This window comes from Lytechinus variegatus, chromosome 19 (assembly GCF_018143015.1).
Source record: "Lytechinus variegatus isolate NC3 chromosome 19, Lvar_3.0, whole genome shotgun sequence".
NCBI classification, from domain to species: domain Eukaryota; kingdom Metazoa; phylum Echinodermata; class Echinoidea; order Temnopleuroida; family Toxopneustidae; genus Lytechinus; species Lytechinus variegatus.
Genome location: NC_054758.1, coordinates 7,590,373 through 7,616,878, shown reverse-complemented (window position 1 = coordinate 7,616,878; position 26,506 = coordinate 7,590,373). Strand labels below are relative to the sequence as shown.

At 36.6% G+C, this 26,506-nt stretch overlaps 1 protein-coding gene across 1 annotated transcript; it reads left to right on the top strand.

Annotated features, from left to right (window-relative positions):
* Positions 1–978: 978 nt before the first annotated feature.
* LOC121405906 (aldehyde dehydrogenase family 16 member A1-like) lies at positions 979–24,731 on the top strand. The gene is made up of 12 exons (XM_041596899.1): positions 979–1,206; positions 12,151–12,380; positions 13,094–13,272; positions 14,041–14,303; positions 15,295–15,447; positions 16,479–16,676; positions 17,860–17,958; positions 18,916–19,158; positions 19,564–19,889; positions 20,346–20,550; positions 23,552–23,737; positions 24,212–24,731. Exons 1-12 carry the CDS (start codon positions 1,093–1,095, stop codon positions 24,509–24,511), a joined length of 2,496 nt encoding a protein of 831 aa, XP_041452833.1. The 5' UTR covers positions 979–1,092; the 3' UTR covers positions 24,512–24,731.
* The last annotated feature ends 1,775 nt before the right edge of the window (positions 24,732–26,506 follow it).

The window sequence follows — 26,506 nt, the reverse complement described above, 5'->3', positions numbered from 1 at the left end:
AAGACGCATGCAAGACACATCTTTCGCCGAGTCGCACGCCCTCCTGCCAAAACCTGGAACGGCGTAATAATTTAAGCTTGCTATTTCACTTTTTGTGTTTGTGTGTGTGTGTGGGGAGGGGTAATTTAATTATCAGGGGTGGGTCCAGGATCTTAAAAAAGGGAGGCACATTTTCTAGAGGAAAATTAGACAAGCAAAAAAAAATCACCAAAATTTGTAGGTAATTTCATCCACGAAAAAAATTGACAAGCAAAAGAAGAAAAATAAAGGTCCTTGCTTTCCAAAGGGGAGGGGTCACACTTTTGTTAGAACAGTATAAATTTTTATTACGCCTCTCAATGGGGGGGGGGGGGGCACGGGCAGGATGTTCGCCCCCCCCCCCCCTGGATCTGCTATATAGTGAATCAGCTTAGCATATGAAAATTAATGCGATTTAAAAACAAAAATTTGCGACTCGAAATAGCGCTCCATTGTTAAAGTGAAACGTGAAATATTGAGAGAAAGGGGCGTTTTTAACTTTAAAACAGTCATATCCCGCTTATGCATGCCGACCTATATAAGTCTCTACTATAATATTAGACCAAAAGCTTCGGTCTCTGTTATGTTGGTTGTTCAGCTGAACTCCGTTGGCTACACTCACCAAATACATAATTAAAAAAATAAAAAAATGTTAAAAAAACTCCTCGAAACAGACGGCTGCCAACTGTCTACTATAATATCGAAACTGAATATTTCGGTTTTGTTTGTCCGCTACTGATAACTGTTCCCATACCTTTATACCGATGTAAAAGTTCTAGGAATAATTCATATTTTAATTTATTATAGAAAATTGCATTTTCATATTAAGTCCTACTTTGAACTGATTTGCCATTCATTATTTCGTTTCAAATCAAATCATTATTAGACTCTACGCCTCCGTGTAAACTTGATCCCGGTCGCGCATTGAGAATTTTTTTTTTCGTGCGGACGTTTCGGCGACACAATAATATTGTTGGCACTCGACTCTCGTGTTTTTGTTGTTTTCCGTCGACGAATCTTCCAAACATTATATTCTAACTTTAAAGATAAAGAATTAAAGATTACTTTAACATAATGGCAGCATCAACAGTCTCAAGTGGACAAACTACGTCTACATCTAATTCTGTGGAAGCTATTTTTGATAATATGGAGTACGGACCTAACCCTGAAGCGCCAAATGCTGCGCAGGTGAGGAAATTGTCTTTATTGTCCCATGTATTTATTGTTGTGTAAGCATTGTCTGCATGAAAAACGCGTAGGCCTAGCCGATACCGAACGTGCGTTGTTTGAAGCACTCATTCAATGAACAAGGTTATAATAATTAATATAACCTTGTTCTCAGTTATATCTCCATGTGTGACAAAATAAAGGTGGCAATGTTTGGCTTATTTTCTCTTTTTCTTTGGGGCAAATGCTTGATTTTTTTACACTGACAGTTTCCACACTCTAGGCGACAACGCAATACTTACCCGTGTTAAGAAACTGAGACTCCACTCACGCGCATTTGGGCAGCCCTAGCTTAGAACTAAGCTTTCTTTCCGTAAAAAATCTTTATTCTTATGATTCAATAAATGTTAATGAATATATAATTACTCTTAAATCGGTACTCACCGGTTCTTTTCTTGAATTTTCTGCCAAATTCCCACGCTTCTGGCTTCAATTCTGCGATGGATTCTGTTGCCATAGACAGCTACACATGCAACTCTATTTATAAATGGAGCGCCCCTTACGAGAGTTGTTAATGCCGCGGAAAAATTGTTAGGCATTTTGGCCTGTGGTCAAGGCGTTCTTTTGTTCTATTTTTTTTATAGGTATGAGATCGAAATCACAGCGACTATTCACACTGTTCCATAATGATTCCGAAAGGAGGTGCAGCACCCCCCACCCACTCCTAGTACCAATGAGGTCCAAACATTACATGTATGGACCTCATAGGCGACATCAGTGCTAAAATTGGGTTAGAGATTTATGTGGATCTAAATTTATTGTAATTTCAACAAAAGTACTAGCTAAATTTGAGGCTTTTGTTGAAATTTTGCTTTAATGATACATTAATGCTTCAAGAAGTAACAAAAAATTGAAAGAAATGAAGGGGAACTTACATTTTGACGACTTTTTCCTGATTTTCTTGGCAGTTGTCCTTCACTTCTGACTCTCGATCGGACCTGATATGCAGATCACGTATACGCGTTCTCGTCAGGTGATCGGTCGGTTATTCTTTTCGCCAGATGTTGATAATTATATATTTCATAACGCAGCGTTCATCGCAAATTTAGCTGAAAGAGATTGAAGTTGAACAGCGCAAGCTTTAATTTATTCAGAAATAACGTTTGATTGCACAAGTTTCGCCTCGGACATTTAGGATCATTTGGTCCCATATTGGCGTAACTACGGGGGGGGGGTGTCCCTACCACCGTCCACACCGGGCGTCCACGTACAAGCCAGCAATTATCTTTTTTCTCTTTTTTTAACCAAAATGCTTCCCCCCAGAAAAAAAGAACCAGGGTTAAAGAGAAAGACAATTATGATAGAGGAACACAAAATACTTTATTTTTTCAGCTTTTAATGCATCGACTTATAATCAAATATTAAATGGGGCTTAGAACATTTTTTTAAAAAGTCAATTAATAAAAATATTCCGCTCTTCGGGATTTGAGCTTTCATGAAATATCCGATCTTTTTCATGATTACCGAAAATACTTCAAATGTCAAAAAAAAAATTATCGGTGTAGTAGCTGATACCTTGCGCCCGCCTTAATTATTTTAATGTTGAGATACTTTGCTTTAATTTAATGAATTCCTAAAAGCATTAATTCTCAGATCATTTGTCGCAATCGAATGATTCGATTGGTAAGCTAGTTGTATAATTATTATGATTCATGAATTGTTTAAAATGTGTCTCTCTATCAGTTTTGAATATTTAAAAAAATGTCAGCTCGTGCTTTTTGCTCGCAATATTTTGATTAGTAAGAAATTCTTGTGTATGCGAGTTTGATACATAAATAACTAGAGAGAGAGGGGGGGGGGTGTCCCTCAGCTACTTGTCCTTGCTTATTCCAATTTTTTTTATTATGCTCGTGTTGTGAGTATTTCAAAGTCTTTTCTTTTTCTCACCATTTTTATTGTCTCGGAGCTTCCCTCTATTTCTTTGCTACGATGTATAGCCCATCTTACTTGTTTCATTTTTTTATGTTCTCATTTCATTGAAAACATAATTATTAAACTGACGTAGAAGACTTTACAACAAAATTTTGATATTGTTTTTTCTTGTTTGTTTGGCTTTCTTTTTTCTTCTCCTCAGTCCTTTTTCTAATTAGTTTCCCTTTCCTTATTTTATATTATTTCATTTCATGAGGCATCCGCCAACTTATATACAACAACAAACGTTAGAGGCGGATATCCAGTAAGGGGGCGTGGTGGTGTGCCCTCTAAAAAGAGGAAAATAGGAAGGAAAAAAAGCAGGATTTATCTTGGTGAAGATGATAGTGGTGGTGATGGTGGCGGTGATGATGATGATGATGATGATAATAATGATGGTGGTAGTGGTGATAAAGATGAGAATGAAGTTGGTGACGATGATATGATGATGATGTAATTTTGTCTTTAAAAAAATAATAGTGCAAAGGCGAAATCATTTAAAGTTTATTATGAAAATAGCAGAAAAAAATAATTTGAAAAATTGTACGTATGCGTATGGAAAATCTATCCCCCACCAAAAAAGAAAAAAAGTGAGATTTTGTTTTGTTATTTGTGACGGCGTATAGGCCTATGCGAACAGCTGTGTGATATAATTATGGTAAAAAAAGTAAATGAAATGCCAAGAAATACATGATAATGACTTTTATTGTACATTCAGTATATCAGTAGATAAATTCATACTCGTTCCAAAAAAAGAAGAAAGTGGGTATATTATGGACCATTAAAAATGGGCAGTTGCTCTATATATTATATTACATAGAATATATAGAGCAACTGCTCGTGTGTAGCGGTAAGTTATTCACCTGATCTACATAATTCATGCGGCGCACGGCGCGTGCGCAATGTTTAATAATTATTGTTGTGAATACAATGAATGTCATCAAAAACATAATAACACAGATCAAATAGTGCCAGCTCGACGCGCAAAATGAGAAAAAAATATATATTTTCTGCCCTGATAATTTGATAACCCTAACCTAACCCAATTTCTAAGTATTTTTATCATAAACAGGATAACTATATACAATGATTGAAATTAACTTTATATTCTTTTGCGAACAAAATGAATATGAAAGACAGCTTTTTGATAAAGAACACAGTTTTAGAGCGTTAGAGCGCGATTTATACCTACAACCGCTAACATAGGCGGATCCAGGGGGGCCGAGGGGCCCGGGCCCCCCTATTGGCGGAAAAAAAAAAAAAAAAAAAGAAAGGAAAAAAGAAAAGGAAGGGAAAAGAGAGGAAAAAAGAAGAAAGGCAAACATAAGAGGAGGAACATGATTAAATGAAATAACATTAGGGGAAGACTCTGAAAATAATTTTTTTTTAAATCTATTTGTTAGGATAAAAAATTTTCGCTCGCGCTTCGCGCCTTATTGTCTTTTAGGGTATTTGCATATCTTGCTCAATATGGAGCTTGAAAAATCAAACTTTGAAGTCATTATACAAAACATATTTCAGCTGGGAAATTGAACTTTCATTATTTTGTTTCATTTACAAATTGATTTTTAAAAAGTGCTCTGTAAAAATGTCTGTGATATCATCTGAACATTATCATTTTCTGCTTGCGCTGCGCGCTCGCAAAATTTGAATTTTCAGGTACGTATTATTTTCCTGTATTCCATAAAGTTCTCAAAATGTTCCCTATTCAGGTCAGATTGTTAAAACGTATCAGCTAGCGCCGCACGCTATAGCATTTGGATTAGTCGGTTATGTATATCCCAATATTAATTCTAAATCAAACTAATTTGATGACAGTTTATCAAAAACTTCGACTCGCGATTTCTGCTCGCATTGATAGATATATAATGCCTCTTATGCATAATTACAAAGTGCTTTAAATGTCCAGTTTTCAGGCCATAAAATTAACACATTTCGCGCTCCCATGCGAGAGAAATAGGAAGATGGTCATCAATTTCATATGATGACATAATGCCCTCATAGCATGTTCCGGTCCTATGTAAAAACTCAAAGTAATAAAAATAAAATACATCAGCTCTTTTTTAACTGTGATCCATCACAATTCACAATTTTCCCACAAAGTGTTTGCATTACAGAGCTTAAATTCACCCTTTGTTATATCATATATTTTTAGCTCGCGCTTTGCGCTCTCTTTATTGATTTTCATGATAAGAAAGTTACTTAGAATACCCAAATTCTAGGTCGAAATCTAAAACACACGTTAATTCAGATACGCAGATTGTTCTCTATTTAAATCATTATCCAGTTTCAGATCACAATATCAAAAAGTGTCTGCTCGCGGATAAATAACTTATCCTTTTCATGATAAAACATGAATAGTGCGTCCAGAATCTTTCCCCATAATTTTGTTTACCCATCACATTTCTCCTATTTTCTCCTCCCTTTTATTTTCCATTAATTTTTCTTTCGTTCACTTTTTTTCTGTCCTCTTTTCCCATAATTTATTTTACCCATCACATTTCTCCCTATTTACTCTTCCCTTTTATTTTCCATTAATTTTTCTTTCGTTCACTTTTTTTCTGTCGCCTTTCCCCTTCTAAGTTCTATTTTTTTTCTCGTCTCACCGCTTTTCCTCATCCCCAGCCCTCGATCGACGCCCGTGCAGATTCGCAAACAATATCAAGAGTATATGTCTACTTGCAAGGGCGGAAATCTCTCCCCAAAAGGTAGGGGGACCAGGGGCTGGAAAATTTGACAAGCAAAAAACAAACAAAAAAAGAAGGTTTATCACCCTCTAAAGAAGGTCATCTTGACCAAAAGAAATTTGACAAGCAAACAAGCAAAAAAAGGGGGCATGCCAAAAGTAAGATCGTCTCTTCCAAAATACATTTCGAATTTGAACGACATGACCAAAAATAGTAGGGGGACATTTCATAATGTGCCCCCTACTATTTTGGGTGAGGGGACATGTCCCCCGGCCCTGGGGTTTGCGCCCATGTGGGTGGGGGTGTTGCGCCTCCCTATCGGGATCATATCACAGCGAGTATACACTCTTCCATATTGGAAGAGTGTTTACTCGCTGAGATTTCGATCTCACACATAATTTTATAAAAAAAAATAGAACAGCTACGCCTTGAACACAGGCCAAAATGCCTAACGATTTCTCCGCGGCATTAACAACTCTCGTAAAGGGCGCTCCATTTATAAATAACGTTGCATGAACAGCTCTCTATGGCGACGAAATTTACCGCGGAATTGCAGCCAGCAGCGTGGGAAATTGGCAGAAAATTCAAGAAGAGAACCGGTGAGTACCGATTTAACAGTATTCATGTATTAATTAATATTTATTTAATCATAAGAATAATTTTTTTTTACGGAAAGAAAGCTTAGTTCTAAGCTAGGGCGGCCCAAATGCGCGTGAGTGGAGTCCCAGTTTCTTAACACGGGTAAGTATTGCGGTGTCGCCTAGAGTGCCCCCACCCACATGGGCGCAAATCCCAGGGGGACACTTCCCCCTAACCCAAAATAGTAGGGGCACATTATCAAATGTCCCCCTACTATTTTTGTTCTTTTATATATGATGGAAAGAAATAGGCCTACATCATTTAAATCGAAGTAAAACATGTATTTTGGACGAGACGACCTTCTTTTGGGGGTGATAAACCTTCCTTTTTTTTTTTGTTAGTTTGTTTTTGGTTTTTTTTGCCTGTTTTCCAGCCCCTGGTCCCCTACCTTAGATTTCCACCCTTGCCTCCCACTACTCTTGATATTGTTTGCGAATCTGTTTTGTAAATTAAAGGGGAATTTCACCCTGATAAAAAGATGATGAAAATATGAGAAAAATCATTTCAAAATATCGATGAAGGTGTTATTTGACAAAAAATGGAGTTGATAGAATTTAGAATGCTTGATTTATTGTGACGTCTATAACGAGCAGTTGCTCTATCCTAAATATAAAATGCCCAAATTTCCCATTTTTAATGGTCCGTAACGACCCACTTTTTTCTTTTTGATAACAAGTATGAATTGATATAGGCCTACTAAAATGTACCATAAAAATCATTATCATGTATTTCTTGACATTTCATTTACCTTTTTACCATAATAATAGCTGCTTGCAAAGGCCTACGCCGTCACAAAAAAACCCGGGGGGCCGGGGGGGGGGGCACTTACATTGACGAGTGGATACCATGCGCGACCAAAAAAAACGTAAAAAGGATGTCCTTTTCACGATAGGGCACGTTACCTACGTAACGTGATAAGGGTGTCAAAAACACAAAAATAACGAAAAAAGGGTATCTATTAATTCGCTAGGAAAACCGTCGTGTTTAGGGTCTAATTTGCGGGGATGATAAAACAAAATCAAAATGTTTTATAAAGGATGTCCTTTTTGCTCCAACACTTCGTGTTTAGAGTCCGATTTGCGCGAGGTGTAGAAGGTGGGGTCGTACTAAACCAAATAAGGTAAAGCCGACGACCGAAGGACCCGTAACAATAAAACATTCCTGTACTTGTTTAGGGGTTCATTTCAGGGAATATTTGCCAAGAGTATCGTTTTGTTTCCAATACTTGTTAAGGGTAGGGTTTCACACGCCAATACTTGTTAAGGGGTGCATTTTCAGAATATGGAAATTACGTGTTTAGGGTGCTTTTCGAGACCCCATGGTCGCGCATGGTATCCACTCGTGAATGGAAGTGGCCCCCCCCCCCGGGCAAAAAAAAAAATCTTACCTTTGAAAAAGATTGGTGGGGGATGGATTTTCCTCGAACGCATACCAATTTTTTTTCTGCTATTTTCATAATAAACTTTAAATGAATTCAACTTTGCACTACTTAATTTTTTCAAAGACAAAATAACAAAATTACATCTCATCATCATCATCACCACTATCATTAGCATCACCATCATCATCACCACAACCGTCACCACAACCATCATCATCACCAAGATAATTTTCATCATCGTCATTGCCATCATCATCTTTTTTTTTTCTTTATTTTTTCCCCATCCCTTCTTCTTTTTTTTTCTTCCAATATTCCTCCTTTTTTTAGAGCGGCACACCGTCATGCTCCCTCACTGATTATCTGCCTCTATATGCTTGGTGTTGTATAAATTGGCGGATACCTGAATGAAATACTGAAGAGAAAATAAGGAAAGGGAAAAAGTAAGAAGAAAAAGAAGATGAGGAGAAGAAAAAAAGAAAGCCAAACAAATGAAACAAAACAATGTCAAAATTTCGTAATAAAGTCTTCTACATGTACGTCAGTTTAATAATGATGTTTTCATTGAAATGAGAACAAAAAAAGAATTGAAACCATAGGCGGCGGAAGCGGGGACGTTCCCCCCTAAATTTGTTGTTGACCTTTTTTTTTTGCTTGTCAATTTATTTTCCTACGTCCCCCCTAAAATGTTTGGGTTGAGAGCCTTTTTTTTTTGCTTGTCAAAATTTTTTAGGTTGTCCCCTCCTAAAATTTGGGGCTTCCGCCGCCAATGATTGAAACAGGACTACATTATAATATAGTGTAAAGAAATAGAGGGAAGCTCCGAGACAATAAAAAGGTTGAAAAAGAAAAAAATGTGAAAACACAAAGCTCTCACAACATGAGCATAATAACAAATAATAACAAATAAGCGAGGACAAGTAGCTGAGGGACCCCCCCCCCCAACTCTCTCTCTCTAGTTATCTATCTATCTATCCGACTCGATTATATAAGAGAAGAATTTACTAATCAAAATATTATGAGCAAAAAGCACGAGCTGATATTTTTTATGAATATTCAAAACTGATAGAGAGACGCAATCGAATTATTCGATTGCGACAAAATTGATGATCTGAGAATTTATTGTTTTTAGGAATTCATTAAAAGCATAAAGTTGATCAGCATTAAAATATGGCAGGCGCAACGCATGAGCTAAAGCTTTATAGGCATACACCGATAAAAAATTTTAAGTATTTTTGGTAATCATGAAAAAAATTGATATTTCATGAAAGAAAGCTCAAATCCCGAGGAGGAATATTCTTATGAATTGACTTTAAAAAAAACTGTGGTAAGCCCCATTTAATATTTGATTATAAGTCGAATAAAACAGTAAAAGCTGACAAACGTTCGCGTGATATTTGGCAACCTCCCCCCAAAAAAAAAAAATAAATAAATAAATAAAAAATAAAAAAAAGTTTTTAACTATAATAATGATCGAAGGTAATTTTGTCTCGCGTAGAACTGGACAAATGAAAAAAAGATTGTCACTAAAAAAATGAAGGTAATTTTGACCCACGTAAAATTTGGCGAGCCCCCCCCCCCCAAAAAAAGGAAAAAAGGTTTTAACAAGCAAAAAAAGGCTAAAAAGGAGAAAGAAGAGACAAGAATAATTATGAACGAAATATCCCCATTACAAATAATGCTGTGATCATCATAAGGGAGGGGTCGCATAACTAGTATGAACAACGTATTTAATTCCAAAATATTTACTACAAATCTCAATAGGGGGATCGGGCAGAAATGCTCACCCCCACCCCCACCCCCCCCCCCCCCGATCCGCCACTGATTCCAATCAATAATGACATTTATCTGCAATACTGATACTTTGGAATCAAGATACTGAAGATTGATACGCTTTACATAAATTATGAACGTCTGACAAAAAGATAATCTACCGATCACCTGACCGATCAGCTGACCAGTTCGCGTATCACTTCGGAGTTGATCACTCGTCGCAGCTGTGTGGAACGCTCACCGAAAATCAACAAAAAGGGCCTGAAATGTAAGTTTAATGATAATATATTTTAATTTGAACTACTTAATTAATACTTTTAATGTCTCCCCAACAAATGAAAGTCATATCACGTAACTCCAATTTGTATTAAGGCGTACATTTACCAAAGTCTTGGGTTGGAAATCAGAACAGCATTGTCTAACCCATATTTTTGGGTAATGTCGCCGATGAGGTCCATACATGTTAATGTTTGGACCTCATTGGTACTAGGAGTGAGTTTCCATTAGACCTGTTAATTCATACCGCTTTAGCTCTTATTTAAATTTGATTCTTTATATCATTTTTTCTTAATTAAAGGAAACCAAAACCCAAGAGGAGAAGTAATCTTATTGGAAAGAGTAAAATGAGAGGAACAATTTAAAAAAAAGTTTCATCAAAATCGGTTATGAAATAAGCAAGTTATGGGAGTTTGAAAACTCTTGTTTTACTTTCTATGGGCATCCTCAAATTGGCAAACGTGCTTCAAAATGGCTGATTTTGTGGACAACTCTCCATTTGTTTTGTACACAAATTTTCAGATTTTCCTCATTAGCTTTCAAATTGCATCTTGCCTCCTTCTGAGCACAACATATGTCATGGGAAAATATAATCCACACCATATATGACAATGTCAGGTGGAGATAATGTGAAATATGTAAAATAAAGGGGAAAATCTGAAAATATGTGTACAAAACAAATGGAGAGTTGTCCACAAAATCAGCCATTTTGAAGCACGTCTGCCAATTTGAGGATGCCCATAGAAAGTAAACCAAGAGTTTTCAAACTCCCATAACTTGCTTATTTCATAACTGATTTTGATGAAACTTTTTTTTAAATTGTTCCTCTCATTTTACTCTTTCCAATAAGATTGATTCTCTTCTTGGGTTTTGGTTTCCTTAAAAAATAGAGATAAAAAAATGAAAATTTTCTTGCCATATTACTTTCCACCAATAGAGGGCGTACACAAAAATATGCCCAAAATTCAAGTTTTTGAGCGCTCTGGTGAATACAAAAATTATTCCCACATTACTAATGATAAATAAATTAAAACTGTATGGAAATTAGTCATTTTGGTCACAAAAGTGATATTTTAATGATTTTTTAAAGTGTGTGCTCTATACAGCATTGGCATACCAGGCATAGTCCTACCTGTAGATTCTCCACAGGCTAGATGGTAGCAGTGAACAAGTGGTTTGAAGTGACTGAGTGAGTGAGGCTCTGTCTTTAAAACGGTAGTTATAAAAACAAAATTTAATATTACATAGGCCTAAGCGTTTTGTTATTTGAATAAACAAAACCTTTTTCTGTTGGTTTATTTCTTTTTGTAAATGAAATGATCAATAATGCAACTTTCGATCTGTAAATGTAAATTACATGAAATTAACATTTTGAATGTTTAAACTTTAATTTACAGAAAGTTGCATTATTTGATTAATTGAATTTTTTTAAACATTAAAAGATTTTTTTTTATTCAAATAATACAAAGTTTTTGGAGTTTATAATTTGCTTAATAAGATCAAGATGCGAACTCATATAACATGCATAAAGTTTAACTTAAACTTTATGATTGACAGATTAAAAGTAAGCCTCTTGATGTTCATGATGTTTTTGATAATTTTGTGAGTAAGTTACTGATGACAAATTTCTTTCCTGAATTTTTGACAGAAAAAGGTAATATTTCCCCCAAATTACTACTTACAAATCATGTTAAGTGAATGGTTTGAAATTAGAAAAGGACATTTTCGAAATTTGCATTAATCTTCTAGGGTCTGTATTTATGTGTAGTCCCATGGATGTTGGGGACTGACAAGAGTTTACACAATGGTACAAAGCAAAATGACAACTTTTTTGTTTCAAAACTAATGTTTCAGAACTAAATATAAGGAATAAAGTATGAGAAGAAAAGTCAAACATTCATCTAGACTTGCATCCACACCAATTTAGAACTCACTTGTCTGTGCAGTGTTTTTAAACACATTTTTAGTTTTTAAAAAGTTGTTTTTAAACATGTTTTAAAAATGGTAAAATGTGTTTTACATTCCTATTTTTCTCTAGATTGTCTGTACCATAAATTTCTTACCATATTTATATTGCTCGTGAAATTCTTTTTCAAGTGATTTGTAACTTTTTCAATCACATTTTGATATCAAATTTCAATGTAAATTTCCGACATTCAAAAGTATATTTGTTATCACTGTTTGGTATCCCCTACTCATTGATCCCATCCATTCTAATTTCCAAACTTCTGTATTATGCAGGCATGGCTTGATAGTCATGAGAGAAAGCTTGGCCACTTCATTAACAACAAGTGGGTGCGACCAGAGAATCGTAAGACCTACACAACCCGTGGACCCGCGGCAGGGGAACCTCTGGCAACCACTGTCCAAGGGGAGGAAGAGGACATCGAGCTGGCAGTGAGCTGTGCATCCAAAGCCTACGATTCATGGAGTAAGCTCCCATGTCATGTAAGAGCAAGGCATATCTATAGGTGAGCAATTATCTTTACATAGGGGGTGAGACGGGTTATAAACTACCAAGCCATGTAAGGGTAAGGCATTTTCTACAGGTGAGCAGTCCTCTGTGTATAGAGGGAGGGGCAGGGGGTATAAACTACATGTACCATGCCATTTGAGAGCAAGGCATATCTACAGGTGAGCAATCCATTCTGAAGGGTAAGGGGGGTGGGTGGTAATGCTAAGTTATCTTTGGTTATTCATCACTATTTAGAAATATATAAGACCTGTATCAGAGAGCAAAAAAAAAACAATACGCCAAAACTTCTCTTTCATGATTATGTTGACAGGCGAAAATTATTTTCTATTTATAATGCTTTTCACAACTTGCTGTGTAAGTCTGCAATATTGGAGATGTTTAGTTGCAGTGAATAGGGATTTTTCAGGGTCCTTTTTTCGTTTTCCTGTGCTCTTTTTGAGCATTTCAGGGACAAAATTGCCCCAATTCCACTGTGTGATTTTCATTTCCCCTTGATAGGATGCTCCAAATCTCTGTATCTAAAATTGAAATTTTCACAAAGAATTAACGGATGAGAAAAAACTTACATTCTCAACATATTTGTGAGTTTAGTAATGATTCCCCAGTATGATTTACATTGCTAAACCTTTACCATAGCCTAGGCACTGATAATATATGTAGTTGTTGATTTATAAGAGTTCTTAATTTTGCCATCCATTCTGAAATTAGTATCGCCCGTCATGTTCAGAAGCATCATCGTCTGATAGCGGTGGTTGAATCCCTCGACAACGGTAAACCAATCAGAGAGACTCGTGATGCTGACATCCCCATTGTCATTCGTCATCTCTACCATCATGCTGGATGGGCGGAGCTTATGGACACGGAAATGGCCAATTGGAAACCAGTGGGTAAGTTCAATTTTTCATAGTAGAGCGTTGTGGCCCAGTGGATTAGTCTCCAGACTTTGAAACAGAGGGTCGTGGGTTTGAATCTTAGCCATGGCGTAGTTTCCTCCAGCAAGGAATTAATCCACATTGTGCTGCACTCAACCTGGCAGGAATTTAATCCTTGAAATGCCGAGCACGCTTGATCTACAGCCAGGGTAGTAATATCCAAGTCCTTTGAAAGCGCGTAGAGGTGACTGGGTACCAGGCAGGAATTTATTCCTTGAAATGCCACCGCGCTGTAAAAGGATGCAGGGCTAAAGCCAGGGTAATAATATCCAAGTCCTTTGGAAGCGCATACAGACGTTATTCATAATGTGTTATGCGCTATACAAGAACTGACTGAATCAGCCCCCCAGTCTTTTTAGGGTTAAAGCAGATACGAACCAAATAGTGCCATCTCGAGTCCTCAACGCCTCATACCTGGCCAGTTTCCTGACCCATAACGCTATTGTAGTCGAGTGATATAGACCCACATGCTAATTAACCACTTAATACATTTATACCGTAATGATTATGTTACCAAGTAGCAAATAATTCCTTTTTCTCTCAAAACATTTTAATTTCTCTATACAAATACAATTATTGGTCAATTTATTCTCTGTAGAATTAGTATACATGTATATCTAAAAACATATATTTCAAGACTAAATATTTATAACACACAGTCAATGAGAGACCAAACACGGTTCACTCTCCCTTTAACATGACTTATTGTGATTATTTTATTAGGTGTGGTCGGTGCCATAGTTCCTTGGAACTTCCCCCTCATGCTCCTGATCTGGAAAGTGTGCCCCGCCTTAGCCATGGGAAACACCGTGGTCCTCAAACCCGCAACGTACACCCGTCTCAGCGCCCTTCTCTTCGCCCAGATCTGCGCAGAGGCAGGGCTGCCTCCCGGTGTGCTCAACATCGTGACGGGTAACGGTGCATTCGGTAGTAAGCTGGCTCTTCATCCAAGGGTTGATAAAGTGGCCTTCACAGGATCAACAGAGGTGAGATCATCTTTTTGTAGCAAGTGACACGATTTACCTTTAAACAAGAAGGAAACCCCTTTTTAACAAGTTGAATTCATATGAAACAGAAAGATCATAGAGTAATGAAATTTTGGGGAAGATTCAATGAATAATAAGAATGTTAACAATTTGAATAATAAGATCACTAATGCCATGATATGTAGATTCTCCTATGTGCAATGCTTTCATGATGTGTTGCGTTGAACACATACAACTTTGTCATTACTTTAGTACATATTTACTTCAATTTTCTACAATTTGTTGCAAGATTGGAGGTTCTTTTTTATGAGAGGGTGTGAAAAACGGTTCCACAAGAATGTATCATGGATGTATTGTTTGGTCATATCATTAGAATGGGCACAAAAAGAGATGCTTTGGAGGTAAAGTTTCATTGTCCAATGGGAGAATTGTACATATGTGCAGCATCGTCACAGATCTTGTTCACATTGCCAATGGGAGGATATCCATAGCATTTTAGGGTCATACAAAGTAATGTAATTACTTTCCTATTTAAACATATTTCTCAGAGTGAATAGAAGCATTATTTATTCTAGATTTTAAAAAAAGATATTGGAATAAGGGTCGTGTGGTCCAGTGGTTAGAGCATTGGACTCATAATCGCAAGGTTGTGAGTTCGAATCCTAACTCTGCCATTGTCTCCACTTTGATAAAAAGGCCCGAGAGTGATATCTGTCGTCTATAACGTCAGCCACTATGGCTGATTAACCTAGACGTAAAATGTTTCATAGGTAATTGGTTATATATCAGCTTGGCGTTTACCAGCAAAATGCTGTTTTGCCGAGTTCCTACGGGGAGTTACCACAAACAGAAACAGAAAATATTTTAATTGAAGTGTTTTAATTTGTGCTTGAAATATAAACTTTTATTCTGGATGGTTGCTGTTTCTTTGACTTAACTTTATTTGATTTTTATTAGTTTAGTTATGACTTGATTCGATTTGACTTTGTAGGTTGGTCAGATCTTGAGACGAGCCACTGCCGGATCAGGAAAGAAGCTATCCCTTGAGCTTGGAGGGAAATCCCCCTTTGTTGTCTTTGAGTCAGCTGACCTTGATTCAGCTGTAGAGGGCATTGTTGATGCTATCTGGTTCAACCAAGGTCAGGTATGTAACATGATAATGAATGATCTATGTAGGTTTGCATGGTGGAGTTTATAACATAGAGAAGGTTTATGGTTCACCGTGTGTAATGTGAAGAAGGGAAGGAAATACAGGCAGAAAGATTGAAATTGAAAGACGAGATAGGATGAAAAGAGGAAATTACAAGTAGTCTTTCTTAAATGTGAGTGAAGTCTTGAAAAGGACTGTAAACCAGATTAGATGAGCTGAATATGGCTTGAGTAGCGATGGTTTGAGAAGTAGCAGGTTGAAGTGAAGAGAGGTTACTTGACATTTCGGGCAGGTTGACTGTCCGTCTTCAGGAGTGAAGGATGCTAAACGAGCGCGGTGTATTTAATGAATATTTATAATGAATTTTCAGACTCAGCGATATATCCTGTTAATGGCGATATTTTGCTGGCGTTAATCAACTAACATTGAAATTTAATATCAACCAGCACTAGTAATGTCGTCATAACAATTTTACAATCAGATATGATTTGATACCGATTTGAACTTACCCAAACTTTTATATTACCAATGCAATTTTTATTTGTACAATTGATTTGAACTTCAAATAAGGATATTATTTCCTATCATTTTTCATGAATGCAGTCTGACCTCTCTTATCCAGCCTCCCTTTATAAATCAGATCTCTCTATTCTGGGGACGCATTTTAAATTTTGTTATTTTACAATAATCACTTGGAGAAGGGAGATTCTTATATAAATATGAACTCATACACAAATTTGCATGGATTACATGTTATTTCTTCTTAATAAATTTCATTTAGACGTATCTGGACTAACCCCTTATTAATTATCCGGAAGGGCACCTGTCCTTATACGATAGGTTGAACTGTAAGCAAAATATGATTGAACACAGAATACTGTCACTAGTTAAGGATTATCAAATATAAACGTTTTTAGGCTTCTATCAACCTACTGATTTAGAAGCAAGCTTGGAATATTACAATGATAGTCTTATAAGCATACCTGCAACATGTTTACTATGAAACTATCTCTCTGTGCTTGTAGGTATGTAGCGCTGGATCAAGGCTTATTGTCCAAGAGACGGTCATGGCCAAAATGGTGGCAAAGCTCAGAGAACGTATAATGCATCTTCGTCTTGGTGACTCCCTGGATAAATCAGTAGACATGGGTGCAGTGGTCGACCCCTCACAGCGTAAGACAGTGGAGGAATACGTGGAGGAGGCCAGAAGAGAAGGAGCCGAGGTAAATTATTCTCTTTTAAATCCCACTCATAGCTTTCCAAAGCTCTCTTTTTGCTAGTGATATGGTAATATGGGGAGGTGGTATATCTGCCAGTGTTTCATATGAAAACCGGGATGCATTCAGTTTTCATTGAAGGCATTTGTCAAATATTTCATATGAGGGAGTAAGTTTTATCCAATGGTTCCAGATCAATTCAGTTCAATTAATTTATTTCCAATTAAAAATCACTTTATAAAAATTCATAAAATACATAATTGAGCAAATGTAAACCATATTCATGTAAATGTATGTCAAAGTCTTCCACATAAAATATATATGTTTACAATAAGTTAACATTTTAAACAACAGAGGAAATAAAGAAATAGTAAAACCCCCAAAATAGTCTAGATAACCTCCCCGAAAGGAATTAGACAAAATATAATTGACATAGTAAGAAACTTATTTGCCCACAATTAAAAACAAAAGAAAAACCAAATAAAAAAATCAAGGTCAATCAATAAAGAGGAACAAACAAAACATAACCAAACAAACCCTACACAAAAAAAGTAAAAGGTGGAAAAAAAATCTACACAAGCAGAAGATTGATTTGTGCTTCTGAGCTTAGTCCGAATAACGGTGAAGGTGAAGTGGAAGGCCAGGTCCCTGTTGAATAAAAGTAACTTTCATGGTAATTTTGCCATCCAATGGTATCTTTAATGAAATCCTTGATTTCAATTGGCTGATGAGCACTGTTACCATGGTAGTTACCATTGGGTGGTAGAGTTACCATAGAAGTAAGTTTAATGCAACTGGTGCGTGTTTCATAAAGCTGTTTGTAAAGTTACGCACGACTGGAACATGATACATGTAGGTCCTAACTCAATTACTTAGGGATGCATCACTTGGCATGAGAAAGGGTTACCAGTCCTGCGAAATGTCATTCGTATATTACGAACAGCTTTATGAAATGCCCACCGGGACTCAGGCCTGGCCAGGTTGGAGGAAGACAGGATGGATAGATAATATCAGGAATGGGACAGAGGGTGGAATGGCCATGGCAAAAGAAAATACATACATGAGAATGCATGGCTGCAATGTCTGCCCTTAGATATTTGTTAAAAGAAATAGCCTTGAAAACTTATATTTTAACTTCTCTTCATACTTGGAATCACAAATCTCTATGTTTTTTTTCTAAAAATCCCAGATCATTCAGAATCCTGATTGTGTACCAAAGAAAGGATGTTACTACCCACCGACTGTCATCACTAATGTTCAGACATCATCTAGAGTCGTCATGGAGGAAGTATGTTCAACACCCTTTAATTTGTGTTCTTCTCTATTTTTTTTTATTACTGTGCTTTGTATTGGCTACTTAGGGAAACCAAAACCTTAGGGGAGAATCAATCAGAAAAGAAAGAGAAAAATGAGAAGATTATGGTAATTTTTTAAGTATTTTTATTGAAATTGGTGTGAAGTATGGAATTGTGAAATGTCTTGTTTTACCTTCTATTGGGATCCTCAAATTGGCAAACATGGTTCAAAATGGGCCATTTTTTGTGGACAACTTCCTATTTAATTTGGACACAAATTGTCAGATTTCCCCCATTATTTTTCAATTCGCTTCTTGTCTCCTGAGCACCACATATGTCAAGGTCAGGAAGTCAGTGCTAATTTGAGGATCATTATAGAAGTGGTTCCAAGACTCTTCAAACTTCATACTCTAGTAAAATATAACCGATTTTTTATGAAACTGCTTTAAATTGCTCCTCTCACTTTTCTCTTTCCAATGAGATTGATTCTCCTTGGGTTTGGGATTCCTCTGAAGTTCAAGTATCCATTATTTTTATCTTTTATATTTCATATGTTTTATGTACAGTATAGGCTACCGTTATTTAGTGATCTTCATTGTGATTGTTTTTCAGCTTAGATTTTATGATTTCACAAAGTTCACTTTGTGTAATGTAACTCTACCAGATATAATAATGATAATGATAATAATAATAATGGTAATAATAAGATAATAATAATAATGATAGCTGGATTTATAAAGTGCTTTTTGCCAGAGGATACAAAGCGCTGCTATTATTACCCCGGCTTTAGCTCGAGCTACCATCACCGGCACTCAGTGCATGCAAGGAATTACTCCTGCCGGGTACCCATTCATATAAATCCAGGATAGTCAAAATTAAGTCTTGTTTTGACAGACCTTGTGAAATTAGTGTTTTCTCAAACTACTTCCATTTACCTTTCATGTCATCAGATATTTGGTCCAGTCCTGGTTGTCCTCCCATTCCGCACAGCCAAGGAAGCCATAGCCCTCGCCAATAACACCAACTACGGTCTAGCCGGCAGTGTCTGGACAGAGAATGTCAGCCTCGGACTGGAAGCAGCTCTGAGTATCAAGGCTGGTGCTATCTGGGTCAATGCTCATAATATGTTTGATGCAGCGGCTGGTTTTGGAGGCTATAGGCACAGTGGATATGGCAGAGATGGTGGCAAAGAGGTAGGTAACGGTTCTATTCACTGTTTGATATATTATATGCAGGTGAGAGTAATACCATGCGGGGGTGCAAAAAGGGATCCCCCTGCCCCTTACTAAAAAAATAATAAAAAGAAGCAGGAAAAGAAGATTTTGAAAGAAAGTTTTTCTATTTTTTTTCTGACTTTTCCACTGCATGTTATTTGTACAAATTAGAAGCCTTGTTATAGCTTTCGGAAGGCTGTTAAGGAAACTTATTTGGAAAGCTTATACCTTTAGTTTAAAGCTCATAAGTCCCCAGCATAGCCATTGTCAGTGTGAGAGGCAGTTGCCCAGAATTGAAACTTACATCTTTGACTGTATGTTTTGGGATATTTTTGGTAATTCATGAAGCTCATCTTGTTTAATCCCCTTTCTCCATCCTGGTAGGGTCTGTATGAATACGTAGTACCATCATGGATGAACAAGACTAAACCTGGGACGGTAGACATGGACATCAAACTCTTCGGCAGCCATGTTCCCAACATTCCAACTGACAATCCACCGGCGCCCTCTACTGTCCAAGTTGATGGATTCTCTATGCCCAGCATCGATCGTACCTATAAGCTTTACTACGGCGGTGCACAGAAGAGGCCAGACGGGATGTACTCGAAACCTGTCATGGATGCGGAGAATCAGGTTGTCGCGTTGGTCGCCGATAGCAACAGGAAGGACGTAAGGAACGCTGTGGAAGCAGCTCACAAGGCAGCACCAGGGTGAGTTCACAACTTCACACGGCTGTGTCCCGTTACACATACACAATTTTTTTTTTAATTTTACACTCCACCAATCAGGTTGAAGGATTTCAGTAGCTTTTAACTGCTATAGCAAATTTGTTAGCATAACAAGTTCTGTGAAACAGAGAAATCCATGACTTTACAAGTTTGGAAATTTTTTATAGAATTGACTGCTGTAGGCACATTGGCTATTATTTTGGCTATTGTCAAATACCAATGGATGTGATGAAACGACTGTTTTAAAATGAATGTGAAAAATTATCAAATCATGAATGCTTATGTCAGTGAATTTTAAAACCACCTTCATTATTTATTTGTAAACTGCTCATGCGCATCAGCTAGCTGTGAACTGGCTTATTGTACCATGTGTGTAATGCCCTTGATGAATTGGCTATCTTCATAATATTGATATGTATTTTTTCTGTCTTATTCAAGTTGGGGCAAGCGAGCAGCTCACAACCGAGCTCAGATTGTTTACTACATGGCTGAAAACCTTGAACAGAGGAGGGAAGAAGTCGCTCAGGGTATCGCTAGGTTGACGGGTCAAGATATGAAGAGTGCCCTCAACGAAGTTGATCTGTCCATTCAAAGGCTGTTCTACTGGGGAGCCTATGCTGATAAGTACGGTGGAACCGTTCAGGTAAGACCAGGGGTGGTATTCTGAAAACTTTCTTAACTTTGTTCTTATCTTTGTTCTTATCTCAATGAGATAAGAAGACGCTAAAATCATTGCAAATCGGTATTCTGAAAATCTTCTTAACGCGTTCTTATCTCTGTAAGGACTGCCCCCTTCTTATCTCCAACACGCCCATTTTTAAGATTTTACCAATCAAAATGCGCTTTATATTGGCAGTTTAACCAATAGAAGCGTTCCTTATGTGAAGAGAATATCATGGGCGCTGTGCGTCCACCGTTTCTGGCGCATTGCGCGAAATAGGCATTTTATACGCAATGACTGATTTTATTATTTCGAGACGTCCACGTGCAAAAAAAGTAAGAAAAGTAAATAAAGCAGGTACGAATAAAGAACAAAATATGAAAAAAGAAAGTAAGTAGGTATGAAAGAAAGAAGACAGAAAAGGGTCAGAGTGAAGCAGAAAAAAAAGATGAAAGGGACAAAGCAGAAAATAATGAAAAAATAAAGAGTAAACGAAATAAAGCAAGCAAAAAGAATTCAAAAACAAAAAAGAAAGAAAATAGAATGAATAAAAGAAGGAAAAGGAAGAAAAAATAGAACAATTTCTATGATAAAGTGAAGGAACAAAAATGAAGAAAAAAAAAGAAATTAACTAAAAGGAATACACACAAAAATAGGAAAAGGTCAAACTAATATAAGATAAAATAAATTAACAAGGAACCGAAAAAGAAAAAAAGTCTAAAAAAAAACGAATGAAAGAAAGTTAGAAAGAAATAAAAAGAAAGAGAAAAAAGGGAATAAAAATGTAAAAAGTGAAGGAAGAGAGAGAAAAAAAATTAAACAAAGAAATAAAAATGAGAGAAAAAAATGAAAGGAAATTTGACGCAAATATGAAGACTACAAAAAGATAAAGAAAGAAAGGTAAATTCATAGAAAAAAGAAAGAAGGAAAGAAAGAAAGAAAGAAAGGGAAAATAAAAAGTTGGGAAAAAAAAACGAAAAAAAATCAATGGAAAGAATAAAGAAAAAGTTAATAGAAGAAAGACAGAGAGAAGAAAGAAAGTAAAGAAAAAGAGTAAATAAAGAAAGAACGAAAAAAGAATGAGCAAAATAAAGAAAAAAAAGAAAGAAAGTAAAAAAGACACAAAAGTGTCAGAAAGCAGAAATAAAAAAATAAGAAAAATTAAGAATTATTAAAGGGAAGGAAGAAAAAGGGGGAAAATGAAATGAATGATTAAAAAAGGAAAAGCATGTATAAAAACGAAAGAATGGAAGAAAAATAAGGAAGAAAAATAAAGATTACAAAGAAGTGAAGGAAGAAAGAAAGAAAAAAGAAAAAGAAAGAAAAGGAAGAGAAACGGGGGGAAAGCAGAAAAAAGACTCAGTAAAGAAAAAAAAGAAAGGGATAAAACGAAAAGGGAAAATAAAAAAGGAAGAAAGATGAAGTATAAATGAAACAAAGCAAAAGAAAAAAAAAGAAATTAAAAGATTCAAACAGAACAAAAGTAAAGATATAAATGAAGAATGAAAGAAAAGAAGAAAGACAGACAGATAGGAAGAAAGACAGACAGATAGAAAGGGAGAAAGACAGACAGATAGAAAGGAAGAAAGACAGACAGATAGAAAGGAAGAAAGACAGACAGATAGAAAGGACAAAAGACAGACAGATAGAAAGGAATAAAAATGGAAAAGAAAGAAGGGATAGAAAAAAGAGGCGGGCAAAATAAAGGGTGAATGAAATAAATGGTGGGAGGAATACTTGTGGGTACTTGTTACTACTAGAGGCCATCGATTTTGAGCAAGAAAAAACGCGGACATCGTGAGATGTGATAACCCTCTAGCTATCTTAAATATTATCTTAAATATCATGAAAGATAAGAAAGAAAAAAGATAAGAACGATTTCAGAATACCACTTATCTACATTCTGTTCTTATCTTTTAGCGCGCTTTGGTATTATATGCGCGAGTTGTAAATTTACGCGCTCAGCATTGGGTGGAGAGCAAGATAAGAACAAAGATAAGAACAAAAGATAAGAAAAAGATAAGAACGTTTTCAGAATACCAATTTAAGAAAGTGACGTAGATAAGAACAAAATTAAGATAAGAACGTTTTCAGAATACCGCCCCAGGATTTCACCATGTTTTTGGTGTTATGATGATGCTGATGATGATGTTGATGATAATGGTGATGGTAATGATGATGGTGACGATGACGCTGATGATGATTATGGTAATGATGATAATGATTGTGATAATGATGAGAATGATTTGACGATTTTGACAATATGAAGAATAAGAATTACTTCTTTCTCCTGAGGACGACAAGAACAAACTTGTCGAAACGTCAAAATTGGGTGGTCCTTTTCAAGACCAACACTTGCCCAAGAAAGATACATGGTGTACCATGAAACCTACTACACTATTCTTCTTCACCATGGAAAACTTCAGTAGTTACAAATTACTTTTTATAATTTTTTTTTCAATACAATATCACTATTTTGGCTAATTACAGAGAACCGTCCCTAGCGAATTATTGTTCGTTTGGGGTAGCTAGTCACAATTACTATGACAGCGATGATGATGGTGATGATGATGATGATGATAACGATGATGGTGATGATGACTGTGATGATGATAATGGTGACGACTGTAATGATGATGATGATGATAGTCCTGACGATGATGAAAATGATGATGATGGTCCTGATGATGGTCATGATGGTCATGATGATAGTCATGATGATGGTCATGATGGTCATGATGATGGTCATGCTGATGATGACAATGATAAAGGTAATGATGATGATGACTGTGATGATGATAATGGTGACGACTGTCATGATGATAGTCCTGACGATGATGACAATGATGATGATGGTCATGATGATGGTCATGATGATGGCCATGCTGATGATGACAATGATAAAGGTGATGATGATGATGACTGCGATGATAATGATGAAGATGGCATGTGATTGTCTATATTTTCTCTCAACAATCCACAGGAGACCACTCTTTACGGAGCTACTGTTAAGATCCATGAACCGGTTGGGGTAGTTGGTATCATCTGTCCTGAAGAGAGCCCTCTCTTGGCCTTTGTTTCTTTGTTTGCTCCTGCTGTCATCAGGGGTAATGTTGTCATTGCCGTGCCAAGTGAGAAGTATCCACTACCAGCTCTTGGCTTCTATCAGGTCAGAACTAATATTTGATTGGTATTTTCTTTCCAACCCCCCCTCCTACCTTCTTATTCCCCCTCCCCCTTTCCTCACCTTCCCCTCTTGGCAGTTGCTTATCATTTTGCTTTTTTAAACTATCAGTGGTTGATCAAGGATTTCAATTTAAAAAGGGGGGGTTGCAAGTTTTTACTGGAGTTGGTGGGGGTGGGGGGTGGTCTGAAAAGGCCCAGTTGAATTTGGAGTGACAGTAAAAGTGATGATTATTTCAACTTGTCAAAATTATGAACACCAAACAATGGTATTTTGTTTTTCCGTAAATAGGGGAAATACAATTCTTACTCTTCAAATGCATTAATGGTTTGTCTTGTTGCATGTTTCCCTCTCATGCATGTTATCATACAGTCTCAGAAAGACTGTCATTGACACAGGCATTGCATGTTTAATTTCTTAAGACCAGAATAATTTAAAAATCGTATTCTTCCTTCACAGGTATTTGATACATCTGACCTCCCAGGGGGCGTGGTCAACATCCTGACCGGCGACAGCAGTCACATGACCAAGTATCTCTCCGAACATCAGGACATCCAGGCCATGTGGTACTTCGGCACGCCCGAGGGGTCAAAGTTCGTAGAGCACACCTCGGCCGATAACCTCAAGAGGACGTGGGTGAACTACGGAGCGAGCCGCGATTGGTCGGATAGAGCACAGGGGCAAGGGGAAGAGTTTCTCTACCAGTCTGTGGAGGTTAAGAACATCTGGATTCCAATGGGAGATATCTATGCTAATTAGATGCAAATTAGATGTACTCTTTATCTACTTCCATGTTCTTCTGTATTTCTCTTTTCTTTCTACCTCGTGTTCTCATTGTACCTGTAGATGTGTGCTTTGTTAAATAGAATCTAGTATTGTGTTTTATATTCTTTTTATTCCTCCTTTCCCAATCTATTATCACTCTTCTGTAGTTCTCTTTTCTTTCTTCGCATGTGTCTTTTGTACTTGTAGATGTGTGCTATATCAAAAGGATCCTGCATTGTTTTGTTTTTAACCTTTCTTTCTTTCATCTTTCATTCCCAATTAATTCATCCTTGTCTCTCTTTTCGTTTTTCTTCATTCCTCCCGTCTGTCTTATATAACTATCTGTACTGACCTGCACGTTGATATTCTCTTTAATTTTTTTTCCCCAAATTCCTTCTTTCTTATCTCTGTTTCCCACTTTTTTTGGGGGTCATTTTCTCTTCATTCCACCCACCATCTGTTTATCTTCCAACAATTTTCTATGGTGACCTAGTTCTAGCATGGGCAGTCTAGGGAATCAAGGGCTGGTCTTACTAAAAGTTGTTATTGATCCAATCAACCTCAACTCTATGGAAATCCATCTTTGTCATCATTTTTCCCACAGAAAATTTGCACAATGTCCCACAGGAAATTTGTGAACAAAGAGGGGCACACCCAGTCGTCATGTCAACGATAAAAACCTTTAGAACAGAAATGCATTTTAGATGTTTACCTTGCTGGCTTTCCATAGTTATGGTTGATCAGACCAATCTGAACTCTTTGTAAGATGGAGCCCTGACCTCGACCACTGTGAATTCGGAGGAAATTAAATGAATGTTTGACAATTCTGTGCTTTTGTTTCGTTATGTATTTTCCTTTTTTTGTTTGTAACTCTACTCCACAGTCCAATGGGAGATACTGTGTTTCCCCATTTTAAGAGAAATGCCAGTAGTTGCAGTAAACGCTGATTTCATAAGAAAGTCTGTAAAACCAGGCTTAATTATCAGAATATCATAGAGGATCAAGATCTGCTACAGATACATAAACTGAACTTTGTGAAATCTTGAAATCTACGCTGAAAAACTGAAGATCACCGACACAGATAGGCACACGTGGGACAGTGTATTATTATCGCTGGAATAAAGACCCGACGGAAGTGACCGAATCTGCGCTTATTTTGCTTATTTCTCAGCAATTACACAATTTCTCCCAGAATCCTTTGGCACATATTTTTTATTCATAAAAACAGACACTTGGGTGGTCATTATACTACATTCTGTAAAAAGTCATTTTGAGATCGTTACCAAAACTGGAATTTATCTGTAAGCAAAATTATTCTTATGTTCTGGTAAGTGGCTTGGGTGGTCTGTGAATCATTATTGTGATATCTTGTCAGTCAAAACTATTGTGATGCTATCAGGGTTGCTATACACTGTCATAAATGACACTAAACTTACTTGTTACAGAATAGTTCTGTAGAAAAGAATCATCTTCTACCTAGCTGTAAGTGTTGTTGCTGGGTTTTTTTTACTTATCACCTCAAAGTGTGAGGTAACAAATAAGAGCGGGAAGGGGGGGGGTGATTTCCAAGTTGTCTTTTTTTTAAAGTCCCTTGGTATTGATGGGCTTTATACCAGTACTACAATGTGTGGTTTATATGAATTGATTGTATAAGCTCTCACATGGGGAAGGGTAGGAACTTGCCAAATATTTCATGATTTATGTTTACCAATAAGGGTCTAGACTTGATTTTATTGCTGATGTCAGCAGTCTACTTGTATTTTTGTAAATATATTTTCTTTGAAGTTAAAAGAGGTCTCATTTTTCTGTGTTTGTGTCCAGAAGATGAATTGGTTTTAGGGAGGAAGTCGGTAGTTTTACGTAAAAAACGATATGAAAATTCGCTTTTTATATAGATACAAACCAGAACTTAAAAATCAAGAATGTTTCTTGATTTTTAAGTTCTGAAATTCTTGAAATTATACTTGCTTTTAATATTCTTATGTCTAT

What these genes read in the sequence shown, in the direction of transcription:
- LOC121405906 (XM_041596899.1), top strand. Translation starts at nt 1,093, where the DNA reads ATGGCAGCATCAACAGTCTCAAGTGGACAAACTACGTCTACATCTAAT. An exon ending in AAGCGCCAAATGCTGCGCAG is followed by an intron (nt 1,207 to 12,150) that starts GTGAGGAAATTG and finishes TGTATTATGCAG; the next exon opens with GCATGGCTTGATAGTCATGA. An exon ending in CAGCTCTTGGCTTCTATCAG is followed by an intron (nt 23,738 to 24,211) that starts GTCAGAACTAAT and finishes CTTCCTTCACAG; the next exon opens with GTATTTGATACATCTGACCT.